Below are 12906 nucleotides of genomic sequence, written 5' to 3'. Positions count from 1 at the left end.
GTATTTGCAGGAGTCCTCATTCCCACCGTTCCCCCTGTTCACATCCGTCCCCTTGTAAAAGCCCCCATAAGTCACACACTACAGCGCAAGCAATGGTACGGTGTCTGGGAGCGCTTTACACATGCGCACTACACAATGAGGGGCCAGCGCTTGTGCAGTAGTGCATGACCTGGTGCAACTTATGGAGGCTTTTACTAGGGAACAGAGAGAGGAGGTGAATGGGGGAGCGGTGGACTGCTGCACATACATGCCTGCTCCCTCTGTACAAAACAAGTCGCCTCGGGTATCCTTTAAGCAAAAAAAAAAAATCCAAAAAACAAAAGACCTTTACCCACAAGCAGTGAATATTCATGGTACAGTATTAATTTTTGATAAATTGTTCCATTACATTGCCAACGCTGATATGTATCCTTACGGTTTTACCTCTGTGTGAATCCAGTGAGCAGGCGGATGTAAATTATACTTTACAGCAAGCTCCAGCACCCCTTCTCTTTCCAGAAGCCCCGGGCTGGAGCATATGGAGAAACCTCCAACTTTAGGAACTCCCGGAATAAATAAGTCTACCCTATAAAAAAATATATAAAATTATAACTGGGTGAAATAGCACTCAAAATAGTTCATTACTTTATTCAAGATTGATAAATGATTAATACAGTCAACACGTAAAATATAAAAACTACCAAATGGAGGACATAAAATCAAATCACGAAACTAGCAATATGCAGCCTCCAAGAGCCCTGACTTTAGTTTCAAAGACTTTTATTGAATATAGCACAAATAGAATATATCAGATTGCGTTAACATTGGCAAGTGTCTTACAGAGTTGGAGTACAGAGCTGAAGATTGTTGCTCGAAGACTAAAGATATATAGCTATAACATACAATAAAAATGAAAAAATAAAGATGATAACAATATGAGCAATAAAACAATATGCTTAATTATGGCTTAAAGTACGATAGCTCCTAACTAGTCATAGACTGAGGAGCTATATGGGGAGACACTCTATCCCACTTAGGGGAGTATGAGTGTGGTTAGGTTCATTAACGGTACAAGGGTGGAGACCGTCCCAGGGGGGGTATATATTGGGTAATTATGCTCTCTGCATTTATGTAGGTCAAGACGGTAACGTTAATTTAATCGTAGAATTTTATATAGGCTGCTTTGGATGTTATATCCTTAGGTCTCCTCTCGTATGGATCTGGAAACTCCTCTAGAACATGCCTTGTCCAGCCATGGTTGCCATACCTTGGTAAAGTGGTCAAAGTGGTCGGATATTCTAGCGTTCAGTTTTTCGCATTGCAGAATATTCTATCATGGACTAGTTAATTCTATCATGGACTTGTTTATATTTCAGATTTGGTTGGAGCCATAAGTGAGCTATATGCATTTTTGCGGCTAAGGCAATGAATTGTGTTAGTTTATGAAAGGCATAGGGGATTTCTAATGGTTTATAGCCCAATAAGAATATTTTAGGGTCGAAATCTATAGGAATGTTTAAGTCATTTCGTATAAGTGCATGAATTTTTTTCCATATTTTAGATGCTTTTGGACATGCCCAGAATATGTGATATAAGGAGCCTATGTTTGGGCAACCTCGGTAACACTGGGGGGATTTAGTATTATCAAATCTATGGATTTTTTGTGGTGTCATGTAGACCTTATGGAGCAGTTTTATTGAGGTTTCGAGCCCTGAGCTATAGAGACTTCCTTTAGATAATGTTTCCATACATTCTAGCCATGTGATATCATCTAGTGCTTCTCCTATATCTAGTTGCCAGTCTGCTTGGTATTTATGACGGAAAGACTGTGGTGGCTGGTTAAATATTGAATAAAGTAGAGATAGGATTCCTTTCTTGTTTGGATCATTTAGACATATACGCTTAAATTCAGTGGGGGTAATGTTTCCCCAGTGGGTAGAGAGGGACGAGGCGAAGTGATATATTTGGTAGGTGCAGAAAAATTCGCTCTGTTGACTAGGACTAATGTCCTTTAGTTGTTGGAGTGTTGGTAATTTATAGCTATAAAGGATGTCCTTTATAGTGCATAGGTTAGCGTTTGTCCATTTTAGGAATGCTTGATGATTGAGCCCTGTAGGGAAATCAGGGTTCCCACAGATTTCTACTAGCATTGAGGTTTTAGACTGTAAATTATACTTCTCTCTCATCCCCCTCCACACACCCAGAGTATGGAAGACAGTTGGAGCTAAGTCCTGCAGCGGAGTTAATTTCCAGGTCCGAGACCACAACAGTCCTTTCCAAGTTATTGGGCGAATAATTTCATTTTCCAGTTTAACCCATGCTGGAGTATGGTCTCCAGCATATAGGAATGGGAGGAGGGCCAATTGGGCCGCTTTGTAGTAGCGCATGATATGTGGGACCGAAAGGCCTCCTAGTGATTTATGAATCCAGAGTATTTTTTTAGCTATTCTGGCCCTCCTGCCATTCCAAATAAATTTCAATATATCATTTTGGAGAGCATTCATGTCATCTCTTTTAACTGCTATAGGCAAGACTCTAAAGAGATATGTCAATTTGGGTAGGAGAGTCATCTTAACTGATGATATACGACCAGACCATGATATGTTATTTTTTTTTCCAGGCTTCTAATTCTTTCTTAAAGTGAACCTCCGGACTAAAAATAGACTCAGCAGCACTGAAAAGGCCTGGTGTTTCTTTAACAGTATCACAGCATCAGAACTTTGTTTCTCTTATCCAAGCCTCATATTTAGCTGCACAGAAGAAAACTGCCCGGGTTTTATTCCCCTAAAGCTGTGCAAAGCATGATGGGATTTCTGATGTTGTTGCTCTCGTTCTGCTGTTTTGGCGCAAATTTTTTTTTTCACATTTTGAATTTGACATTTGAAGCCTAGCGTGTGCAGCTGGGAGGGGTTATCAGGACACAGGACAGTTGGAACTGTGTCTCCTGCTCCTTGTCACCTCCTTTCAACCAATAAGATGGCTGCCCCCATGACAAAGATGGCAGCCCCCATGAATCACAAACATTTGCCTGTTCTTTTAAAACAGGGTGGGTAAAAAATTATATTACCTATCTATTCTAATTAACATAACTAATGTAACTTAATGACAGTATGTTTGTTTAGGCTGAAGTTCCCCTTTAAGGGATTGGATTAGAGGAGTGTAGTTAAATTTATAGAGATTATGGCTATTGTTTGATAAGTTAATACCCAGATATTTCAGATAATGGCTTTTGTATTGGAGTTTATATTCGTCTGCTATTTGTTTAGCTGTAGTGATATGAGTATTGCAGAAAAGAGCTTCTGATTTGGTGGCATTTATTTGTAGACCTGATAGTTGGCCAAAGTGGGTTAATGTTTGAGTGAGGTTAGGGAGTGATGTGTCAGGAGAGGTCAATGTCAGTAAGACGTCATCTGCGAATAGGCTGATTTTGCTTGTGTAGTTATTGATAGTGTATCCTAATATACCTTGATGTTGGTTTATTGCACGTGATAGGGGCTCTGTGGCGAAGGCAAACAAGGCTGGGGATAGTGGGCAGCCTTGTCTGGTGCCTCTAGTTATATTGAAACTAGTGCCATCTGAGCCAGGTAATTTGAGTGTTGCCCTCGGGACAGAGTATAATTGGTGCAGCCATGTTGTATAATTCCCTGTAATCCCTGCATGATTGAGAGTGTCAAACATGTAATTCCATGCTAGGCTGTCAAATGCCTTTTCAATATCTAATGTTAATAGCATTAGTTTATTTTTATATCTTTTGGAATGATTAATGATGGCTATATTTTTGCGGATGTTATCCGTTGCTTGGCGTAGTGGTATGAATCCTACCTGGTCCATGGACACAAGAGCTGGCAAAAGTGTTCAATCAAGTGGCTAGGATTAATGTCAGTATTTTATAGTCTAAATTGAGAAGGTATAGGTATAGGTCTGTAGTTCTTGATATCAAGGTGGTCCTTATTGGGTTTGGGGATTATACTAATTTGAGCATCAAAGTATTCTGGTGTTATTGGGGTGGGTTTGATTAGGTCATTTAGAAAGTCTGTTAGGTGTGGTATTAGTTCATCTCTAAATTTTTTATAGTAACCTGCACTAAACCCATCAGGGCGCGGGGCTTTTTTAAGTTTCAGTTTTTTGATAGTTTCTGACACATCTTCTTCACTGATTTTACTATTTAGAAAATCTACTGATTTTTTGTTTAGTTTGGGGAGATTTAAGCTAAGGAGGAACTGTTGGATATCTGCGTGGCTAGCGTCTGGTGGGGCCTGATATAATTTCTGAAAAAAGGCCTTAAAAGTTTGGAAGATTTTGGTTGGATTGCTAGTTATGCCTCCTGTTGTTCTAATTTTGTATATATTGTTGATATTATTTTGATGGCGTAGTTTGGCTGCTAGCCATGAGTCTGGTTTGTTAAGGTATTTGTGTTGTCTAGCCTTTGTCCATTTTAGGGCTTTTTCTACCTGGGATGTTTGGGTTATGTTCAGTTGAAGTTGGGTGTCTTTAATCAAAGCAGCTAAATATTTACTGGGGTGTAGTTGATTTTCTATAGTGAGTCTTCTCAGTTTATAGGATAGATTATCAGCTTTCTCCTGTCTTTTCTTTTTAGCAGAGGAGGCTAGTTTAATTAAGGAATCTCTCATGGTGGCCTTGTGCGCTAGCCATATAGTTTTGTGCGACATTCCATCCGTTTTGTTCTCTCTAAAGTAGGTAGTTAGATGGTCAGCAATGATTTTTTTTATTTTCTGTATTGATCAAAAGGGATTCATTTAGCCTCCATACATAAGGAGATTTTGGGGCCTCCAATAGATCAATTCCAGCTAATATGTCGTGATCTGACCAGGATACTGGGATGTGTCGTATATATAAGAGAGAGGGAACCATAGAGGTAGTTGTGAGTATATGGTCGATTTTTGCGTAGGTATTGTGAATTTGAGAGTATTGGGTATAACCTCTTTTATTACCTTGTAGTTCACGCCAGGTGTCTACTAGAAAGTTGTGTTCTAAATTTAATTGGAGTTGTTTCCTCTGTTTTTTGGTCAGTTTGTCTGGTGAAGGCTTGGATTTTTCTAGAGATTCCATGAGAGTGAAGTTGAAATCTCCGCACCAAAGGAATATTGTGTTAGGTTGTATGTCAATTGTTTTTTGTAGTTGGGAGAAGAGTTGGAAAGCTGCTTCTGGAGGAGCGTAGGAGTTGATTAGGTAGATCCTTTTTGAGTAGAGTTCACCATGTAAAATTATAAATCTGCCTTGCGTGTCACATTCTGTTTTAGTGATATTGAGGGGCAAGGTGTTTTTTTATGAGGATTGCTGTACTTCTATGTTTTTTCTGTTTTGAAGATGACAGAATATATTGTCTATATTTGGTGTGGAAAAATTTTGGGTATGAGGTACTAGAGAAATGGGTCTCCTGTATGCATATTATGTCTGGGTTGAGTTTAGTCAATTGTGGAGTACCCGACGTCTTTTTGTGGGCGCGTTAAGGCCTCTAGCATTTATCGAGAGGACTACTAAGGAAGTTTTGTTTTTGTCAGTAGCCATTAGTCACCTGGATCTCTTGTTTGTGTGATTATTTGTATGAGCATAGTCACCCTAGTGTACTGAGTTAATGAATAGAAGAACCAAAACCGTCTATGTACCTCTAAGGTCGTGGACATAGTAAGGAGATATGGGAGTGACCCACAAACATTGGGTCCAGTCCCTATTTCCTTATTTGGAGGCAACATGGGTTATTAACACTGCATAACAGCCCTTTTTATAAACAGAAGATCTATAACCATATAACAGAAAAGATAGGCTCACAGATGAACAGTAAAAGGGAGTAACTTTGACAGCAGATTAACCTGATGACTTAGGTTTTTAAATAGCATGGGCCCACGCTGTAGTTCTCACTGAGGGGATCTCTAGTGAGAGATTATCTCACTAGGTTTGATCGTCCCTAGTTCTATCTTCCCCTCTCCCCCCATTAGGATAATAGGGATATTTGTGTCTGCGCAGAGTCCAATGAGTAATAATCTTCGTAGAAAAAGCTCTGCAGGCATGTCAATTTGGTTATGTCTACTCTCCCCCCCCCCCCCCTCCTCCCACGGGCCCAGTGTCTGTAGATTTACTAGCGATAGGAGGCCTCCACAGGAGGCAAAAGTTACTCTATTCTGGTGTGATGAAGGAGTGTCTCCGAGGCCCACTGACCAGCCTTATATTGCAGGCCATAGGCATCCGAGAAGTCCCCCACACACCATACTAAAAGTAGTTTACTGCTAATTTTTTAAATCACATCACTCATTAAACATATGATCAATTCTTTGGTATGAGCAAGTTTCTAATGGCATTAAGCATATAGTATGATCAGTACTCTAATGGCATTAAATCAGCAGGCATATGCGGAAATATTAAAAACAGTTCTGTTGTCCACATCTAGTAGCTTATATTAATCGATGTGTGGGCGGAAAATGTAGCGTAGGGAGGCTGTAAGGGAACAATTCCTGTAGTTGGAGATATTTGTCCGTTCCGTTTCCATCAGTTTTTTTAGGGTGATATAGTGTGTATATCGGATGGAAGGGACTGGGCAATACGGTGTCTGGCACATGACTTGAGGCACTTAAAGTATGGAGCCAGAGTGTCATATAGTCCCGGAGGGGAGAGGGACAAAAAAGGAGAAACATGGTAGTAGAAAAGAGGATTTGTACAGTACATACCCATAGACTAATTCCGTAGAATTATGCAGTAGTTTAGGATAGTGGAAGGGGGGTATAGAGCGGAGCAAATGTCAGCGCGTCATGGGAGTTGAAGATAGATTCAGCGTGAGCCTTCAGAACCTTCAGAGCTAATTCCTTCAGGTAGTTATCGAGATGGCGAGGATGTGCGTGATGTGGAGGATGACGATCTTTGGGATACCGGTGTCCAAACTCTCTCCGGCCTAGGTGATTGTTGCGGTGGCTGAGGGGATGGCAATGGTGGGACTACGACATCAATTTTTAATGAAGAGCAGATGGGTAGTCCTTCTTCCATAGATTTGATGGTGTATGAAGACCCTTGATGTTGGAATATCAGCCTGCATGGGAAGGTCCATGGGATGTTCTCTTTTCGTAAGGCCTGGGCGATCGGTCTCAGTGACTTTCGTTTTTGAAGTGTGCCTGGGGCTACTTCCGGGTCACCTCCAGTGGAAGTGTACCACAACATGTTGCAGGAGGAGAAGCCAATGCCATGCTAGGTCTGCTTGGAGGTCTGGTGGCAGGGAAGATGGTGCCCGGCAGCCGGAATGCTGGCCAACATACTGGTGTTCCAGCCACCGCAGACTACCTCTTCCCCTAGCCTCACTGAGATACACCAGCAAGACTGCCGCGGCTGGGTAAAGAGATGGCCACACCTACCCTTGGGGTCCAAAGCAGCCCAGCCAGCATGATCACTTCCTCCTATCTCAAGGGACAGGAAAGCGCTGATGGGAGGAAGTGGGTTGTGACTTTTTAATCTGACTTGTGCTTCCTGTCCCGTAAATAGGAGGAGCAGTCTCTCCTGGCAGTTGTTGTGAAGAAGGCATGCAAGCAACACAAGTTTTGTTTCTGTGACGGGAGTTACATTTAAAACATTTCCAGCTAAAAACCTTTCCCATTGTAAATATTGCTCTTATTCTGTGCCAATCCAATGAAATTCTCAAAAGTTCTTCAAACTTCTTTAAACATTTGAAATGTTTTTACACCCAACTGGCAACTAATCTAAACATTGAATGGCGCAGAAATCCAGGCTCATATCCAAGAAAGCCAACACATTCCTAATATAATAAAGGAAACAAAGTGCACCATTAAATTTTATTTTGCCGCTGGATTTAAACTGGCTACACTCACTGTATTTTACATTAATAAAAAACATGTGCAACTTACGTTAACAAGCTAAGATACAATGACGTAAAACAGTTGGTCTATTCAAGCAACTAAGCACTATTAAATATATATATTTAAATGAATGTTGCTTTTGTAACAAGAACAATTATCATAAAAGTTGAGCAGAATCATTTACAAAGAAACAGAACAGAGTCTAACAATTCACCTAAGCTCTATAAATAGCCAAGGTCATTGTTTTCCCTAATTAATGGAATCTGCACGCTTATTAGACCTAACTCTGGAAGGTCCTTGAAGCTCTTTCACAGACTAAATTAGTAAATTAGATGCATTTTTTTTTATTAAAGTATATTTTTTTTCTCCAAGAATAGGAAGTTTCAATCAACTACAGCAAAACCCAATTTCTAGATTGGGGATTGAGAAGAGCAATCTTGCTTGCATTTGTCTCTGCGATTCTGATCTGCGGATCTTCATCTTTAAAAGCTAAGTGGCTTTTCACATGAGAAATTGCAAATAACATCGTATATACCAGGGGTAAGGAACATATGGCTCGGGAACAAGATGTGGCTCTTTTGATGGCTACATCTGGCTCACAGTTATGGTAGCCATACACTGGTCGATTTGCCATCAGATGCGACCAACAGATAGATCCCTCTCTGATCGAATCTGATCAGAGAGGGATCGTATGGCTGCCTTTACTGCAAACAGATTGTGAATCGATTTCAGCCTGAAACTGATTCACCATCTGCTGACCTGCCGCTGTCGCCTGTCCCTCCCCCGCATACATTACCCGAAGCCTGGTCCCGGGCATCATCTTCGCATCTGCGTATAACTTTCTGTCACTCCAGTGACAGCGGAAGTTCAAATAGAGCGCCCTCTATTTGTACTTCCGCTGTCACTGCAGTGACACAGGAAGTTATACACGGATGCCGTGATGCGGAAGGTGATGCGGAGAAGATGCCAGCCGGGAGGTGATGCGGAGAAGATGCCGGGAGCCAGCTTCAGGTCATGTATACCTGCGTCGATCGTACGCCGCTAGCGATGCGCTCCCTACCCGCAGGCGATCGACGGTAATTTCACGCACGGAGCGATCGACGGGACCGATCTATTTCGGGACCCAATCAATCAAATTTAGCGTTTAGCGTCGAACGGCGGGTAATCGGCCTAGTGTATGACCAGCTATAGGGGTTGATTCACTAAGCTACACTGCTCAAGCAGCACAGCTTAGTGTGGCAGTGCAAGTAAAATTTTCAAAGTAGGCACGCTACTGCTGTAGCATGCACTACTAACGTACTCGCGCTCCCCCCAAAACGAATGGCCGCTCCAATTGTCCCACCCTGGACCTTCAGGTCAAGTGACTTTGTAGGATGAGATCCCGGCACTTTGATTGGCCCAATAGGCTGCCTGTCACTGGACCAAAGTGCGGGGATCTCATCTTACAAAGTGAATCAGCCCCCAAGTCAGCTAGCTAATTGTACAAGCTGTTAGTCGGTATTTCTCCTGTCTGGCTCTTTGCGAAATTACTGATGTTGCTGAAACCCAAGAGAAGCTGAAGACGTGTCTGACACTTCTGCTGCCCGGACTGTGTACACATTACCATGGTAATAGGGACGTGAGCCCTCTGCTGCGCATGCACACGGTGCCAGTTTGAAACAAATTGTATGGCTCTCACGGAATTATATTTTAAAATATGTGGCATTTATGGCTCTCTCAGCCAAAAAGGTTCCTGACCCCTGGTATACACGATCAAATCATGATTTTCTGTATTTACAAGGCACATTTTTGCCATGCGATTACATTTGTGATTTCTGACAGAGGAAGGAAAAAAATATAAATTGCTGTATCACAAAAAAAATCACATAGCACAGCTCAAAAACAATGTTTCCGTATGGGAGAAATCGTGCCGCAATCGCATTACACTACTTTGAGCGCCTTTTGTGCTAGACAAGCAATTAGAAAAGGATAGCAAAACACAGAAAATGGGGTGCAGTGTGAAATAAACTTAAAGGGAACCTGAAGTGAGGATAATTATTTAAAATAAACACATGACGTAGCTGGAAATGAATATTACATCCGTCCCTTGCCGTCAGTTCCTCTCAAGAGGCTCACCATTTTCTTATTATAGTGATCCCTTCCAGTTCTGACAATATTTTGTAGAGTATAAGACTGCCTTCCTTTCCCCCGTCCACTTAATTTCATCCGTTAAAAATTCCATTAGTAGGCTACTACTAGTATTAGTCAGGAACTCTGAACAGGAAGGAATGACTCTAAAACATGCACAGTAGTCTCCCCATAGTCGTGAGTGAGTGCCGGGCAGCAGAAAAGCCACCGGGAGTGCGGACAGCACCATTAGTGCGACTATGGGGAATCTGCCCTGACTAGTACCATTCGGGACCTACTAATGAAACTTATAATGGATGAAAGGAGGTGGATGGTAGGGGGGGAAGAAACGGAGGGCACAGCCTGCCAAAGGATGGCAATGTTAACAAAAGTGTGCACTTCTTTGCATATCTTTTTTTGGGTTTCGGATGTCCTTCAAAACCAAGTACAGTACACATGCGCCTATGTGCCTCTCATGCAAAGAAATGTCTGCCCATCGTAGTGTGTAGTAGAAGTGTCTGCCCATTGTAAAATCTTTCATCACCCAGATTCACATTCCAAAATTTATCACAGGTGACAGACCGTCCCGGTCAATGAAATTCAAATAATTCCAACAATGCAGGATAATGAAAATTCTGTATGCAATTAAATGCAGCTTAATACTGGATCAAATTAAAAGTTGGTGGGACTTGATTGGTCAATTTTCAAGCTGCATAAATTTGCATTCAAAACTTAGATAATCCTGCATTAAATTAGAAATATTTGCATCTTATTGACCATCCCTAGGGGTAACATCTTTAGAACTGGCAAGTGGTCTTTCATTTCCTCTAAATGTTCCTAACTGTGGAAACAGAAAGCTGAAATCTCTGAGATCGCTTTCTGTATCCTTCCCCTAAACCATGATGGTGAACAATCTTTGTCTTCGGGTCATTTGAGAGTTGTTTTGAGACCCCCATGTTGCTACTGTTCAGAGAAAATTAAAAGGAGGGAAACTTACAATTGACCCCCTTAAATACTCTCTCATAATTGGATTCACCTGTGTATGTAAGTCAGGGGTCACTGAGCTTACCAAGCCAATTTGAGTTCCAATTAGTTCTAAAGGTTTTGGAATCAATAAAATGACAACAGTGCCCAAATTTATGCACCTGCCTAATTTTGTTTAAACAAATTTGCACGCTTTCTGTAAATCCAATAAACTTCATTTCACTTCTCAAATCTCACTGTGTGTGTCTCCTATATGATATAGTTAACTGACATTTTTTGTCATAACAACCAACGATTTATACAGGAAAACCATGACGATTAACAAGGTTGCCTAAACTTTATATATATATATATATATATATATATATATATATATATATATATATATATATATATATATATATATATATATAACCTTTACCAGGCTAGTAGATCTCAATTACTTTTGTTCTCATTTGTTCCTGAATTTCTTTGGATCTTGGCATGATGTCTAGCTTTTGAGGTGCTTTTGGTCTACTTCTCTGTGTCAAATAGCTCCTATTTAAGTGATTTCTTGATTGAAACAGGTGTGGCAGTAATCAGGCCTGGGGGAGACTACAGAAATTGAACTCAGGTGTGATAAACCACAGTTAAGTAATTTTTTAACAAGGGGGGCAATCAGTTTTTCACACAGGGCCATGTAGATTTGGAGTTTTTTTTCTCACTAAATAATAAAAACCATCATTTAAAACTGCATTTTGTGTTCAATTATGTTATCTTTGACTAATAGTTAACGGTTTTTTAGCGCAAACATTTAAGTGTAACAAACATGCAGAAGAGTAAGAAATCAGGAAGGGGGCAAATAGTTTTTCACGTCACTGTGTGTGTGTGTGTGTGTGTGTGTGTGTGTGTGTGTGTGTGTGTGTGTGTGTGTGTGTGTGTGTGTGTGTGTGTGTATATATATACATATATATATATATATATATATATATATAACTGAAAACAAAAGTATGAGAATATTTTCTTTGCTGCTAATGTTCTAGTAATTATCTATACTACACAACCAATGCATTACATCATAATTTTCTTTTTCCGCTTCAGTATCTCTTTAAAAGGAGTCATCAGGGAAAAATGAACAAATGAGCTCTACTCACCTGGGGCTTTCTTCAGCCCCTTGCAGCTGACTAGTCCCACGCTGTCAACTCCGCTCCCCGTGCATGGTATTCAGGCCGACCCCGTCCTCACTGCGGCTGCGCCAATCATGGTCACGTTGCCCGCGGTGTACTGCGCGTAGTACTGCGCCTGCGCAGTACGGCGCGGGCAATGTGACCATGATGGACAGCGGCGCTTCGTGCAGCCACAGTAAGGATGACCTTGGGGTCGGCCTGAATACCATGCGCGGAGACCGGGACGGCGGCGACAGCGTGGGACAGTGGGCTGCAAGGGGCTGGAGAAAGCCCCAGGTGAGTAAAGGGATTTTCCCTGATGACTCCTTTAAGCCTCAGTGGGAGGGCAGGGCTACATCTACAGCAATATTTAGCAACAGGAAGTGTTTCTTAAGCGGAAACGGGATATTTAACATAAAAGGGGGTATCCTGAAAAATTTACTACATTCTAATATTTTGTTACAGTTTCTCTTTAACCTCCTTAGCGGTAACCCCGTGTGTGACACGGGGTAAGCCGCCGGAGGGTGCCGCTCAGGCCCTGCTGGGCCGATTTAAATAATTTTTTTTTTGCTGGACGCAGCTAGCACTTTGCTAGCTGCGCCAGCACCCCGATCGCCGCCGCCGCGCGCCCGATCGCCGCTATTCATTGTGGCGCACGCCCCCCCCCCAGACCCCGTGTGCTGCCTGGCCAATCAGTGCCAGGCAGCACAGAGGGGTGGATCTGGAGTCCCAATGACTTCCCGACGTCGCTGACGTCATCCCGCCCCGTCGCCATGGTGACAGGGAAGCCCTCCAGGAAATCCCGTTCTTTGAACGGGATTTCCTGATCGAAGCGGGCGGGGGGATGCCGCTGAGCAGCTGCTATCATGTAGCGA

The 12906-nt window shown here is 41.9% G+C and overlaps 1 protein-coding gene across 2 annotated transcripts in view; it reads right to left on the bottom strand.

Moving 5' to 3' along the window:
- OXNAD1 (oxidoreductase NAD binding domain containing 1) overlaps positions 1–12906 on the bottom strand; it is a 141719-nt gene that overhangs the window by 69467 nt on the left and 59346 nt on the right. For both annotated transcript variants that reach the window (XM_068238678.1, XM_068238677.1), the window contains exon 6: positions 424–565. In XM_068238678.1, the coding sequence (XP_068094779.1) occupies positions 424–565 (142 nt within the window). The remainder of the gene's footprint in view (positions 1–423; positions 566–12906) is intronic.

Source organism: Hyperolius riggenbachi, chromosome 5 (genome assembly GCF_040937935.1).
Source record: "Hyperolius riggenbachi isolate aHypRig1 chromosome 5, aHypRig1.pri, whole genome shotgun sequence".
Lineage (NCBI taxonomy): Eukaryota > Metazoa > Chordata > Amphibia > Anura > Hyperoliidae > Hyperolius > Hyperolius riggenbachi.
This window is presented reverse-complemented; position numbering and strand designations above follow the sequence as displayed.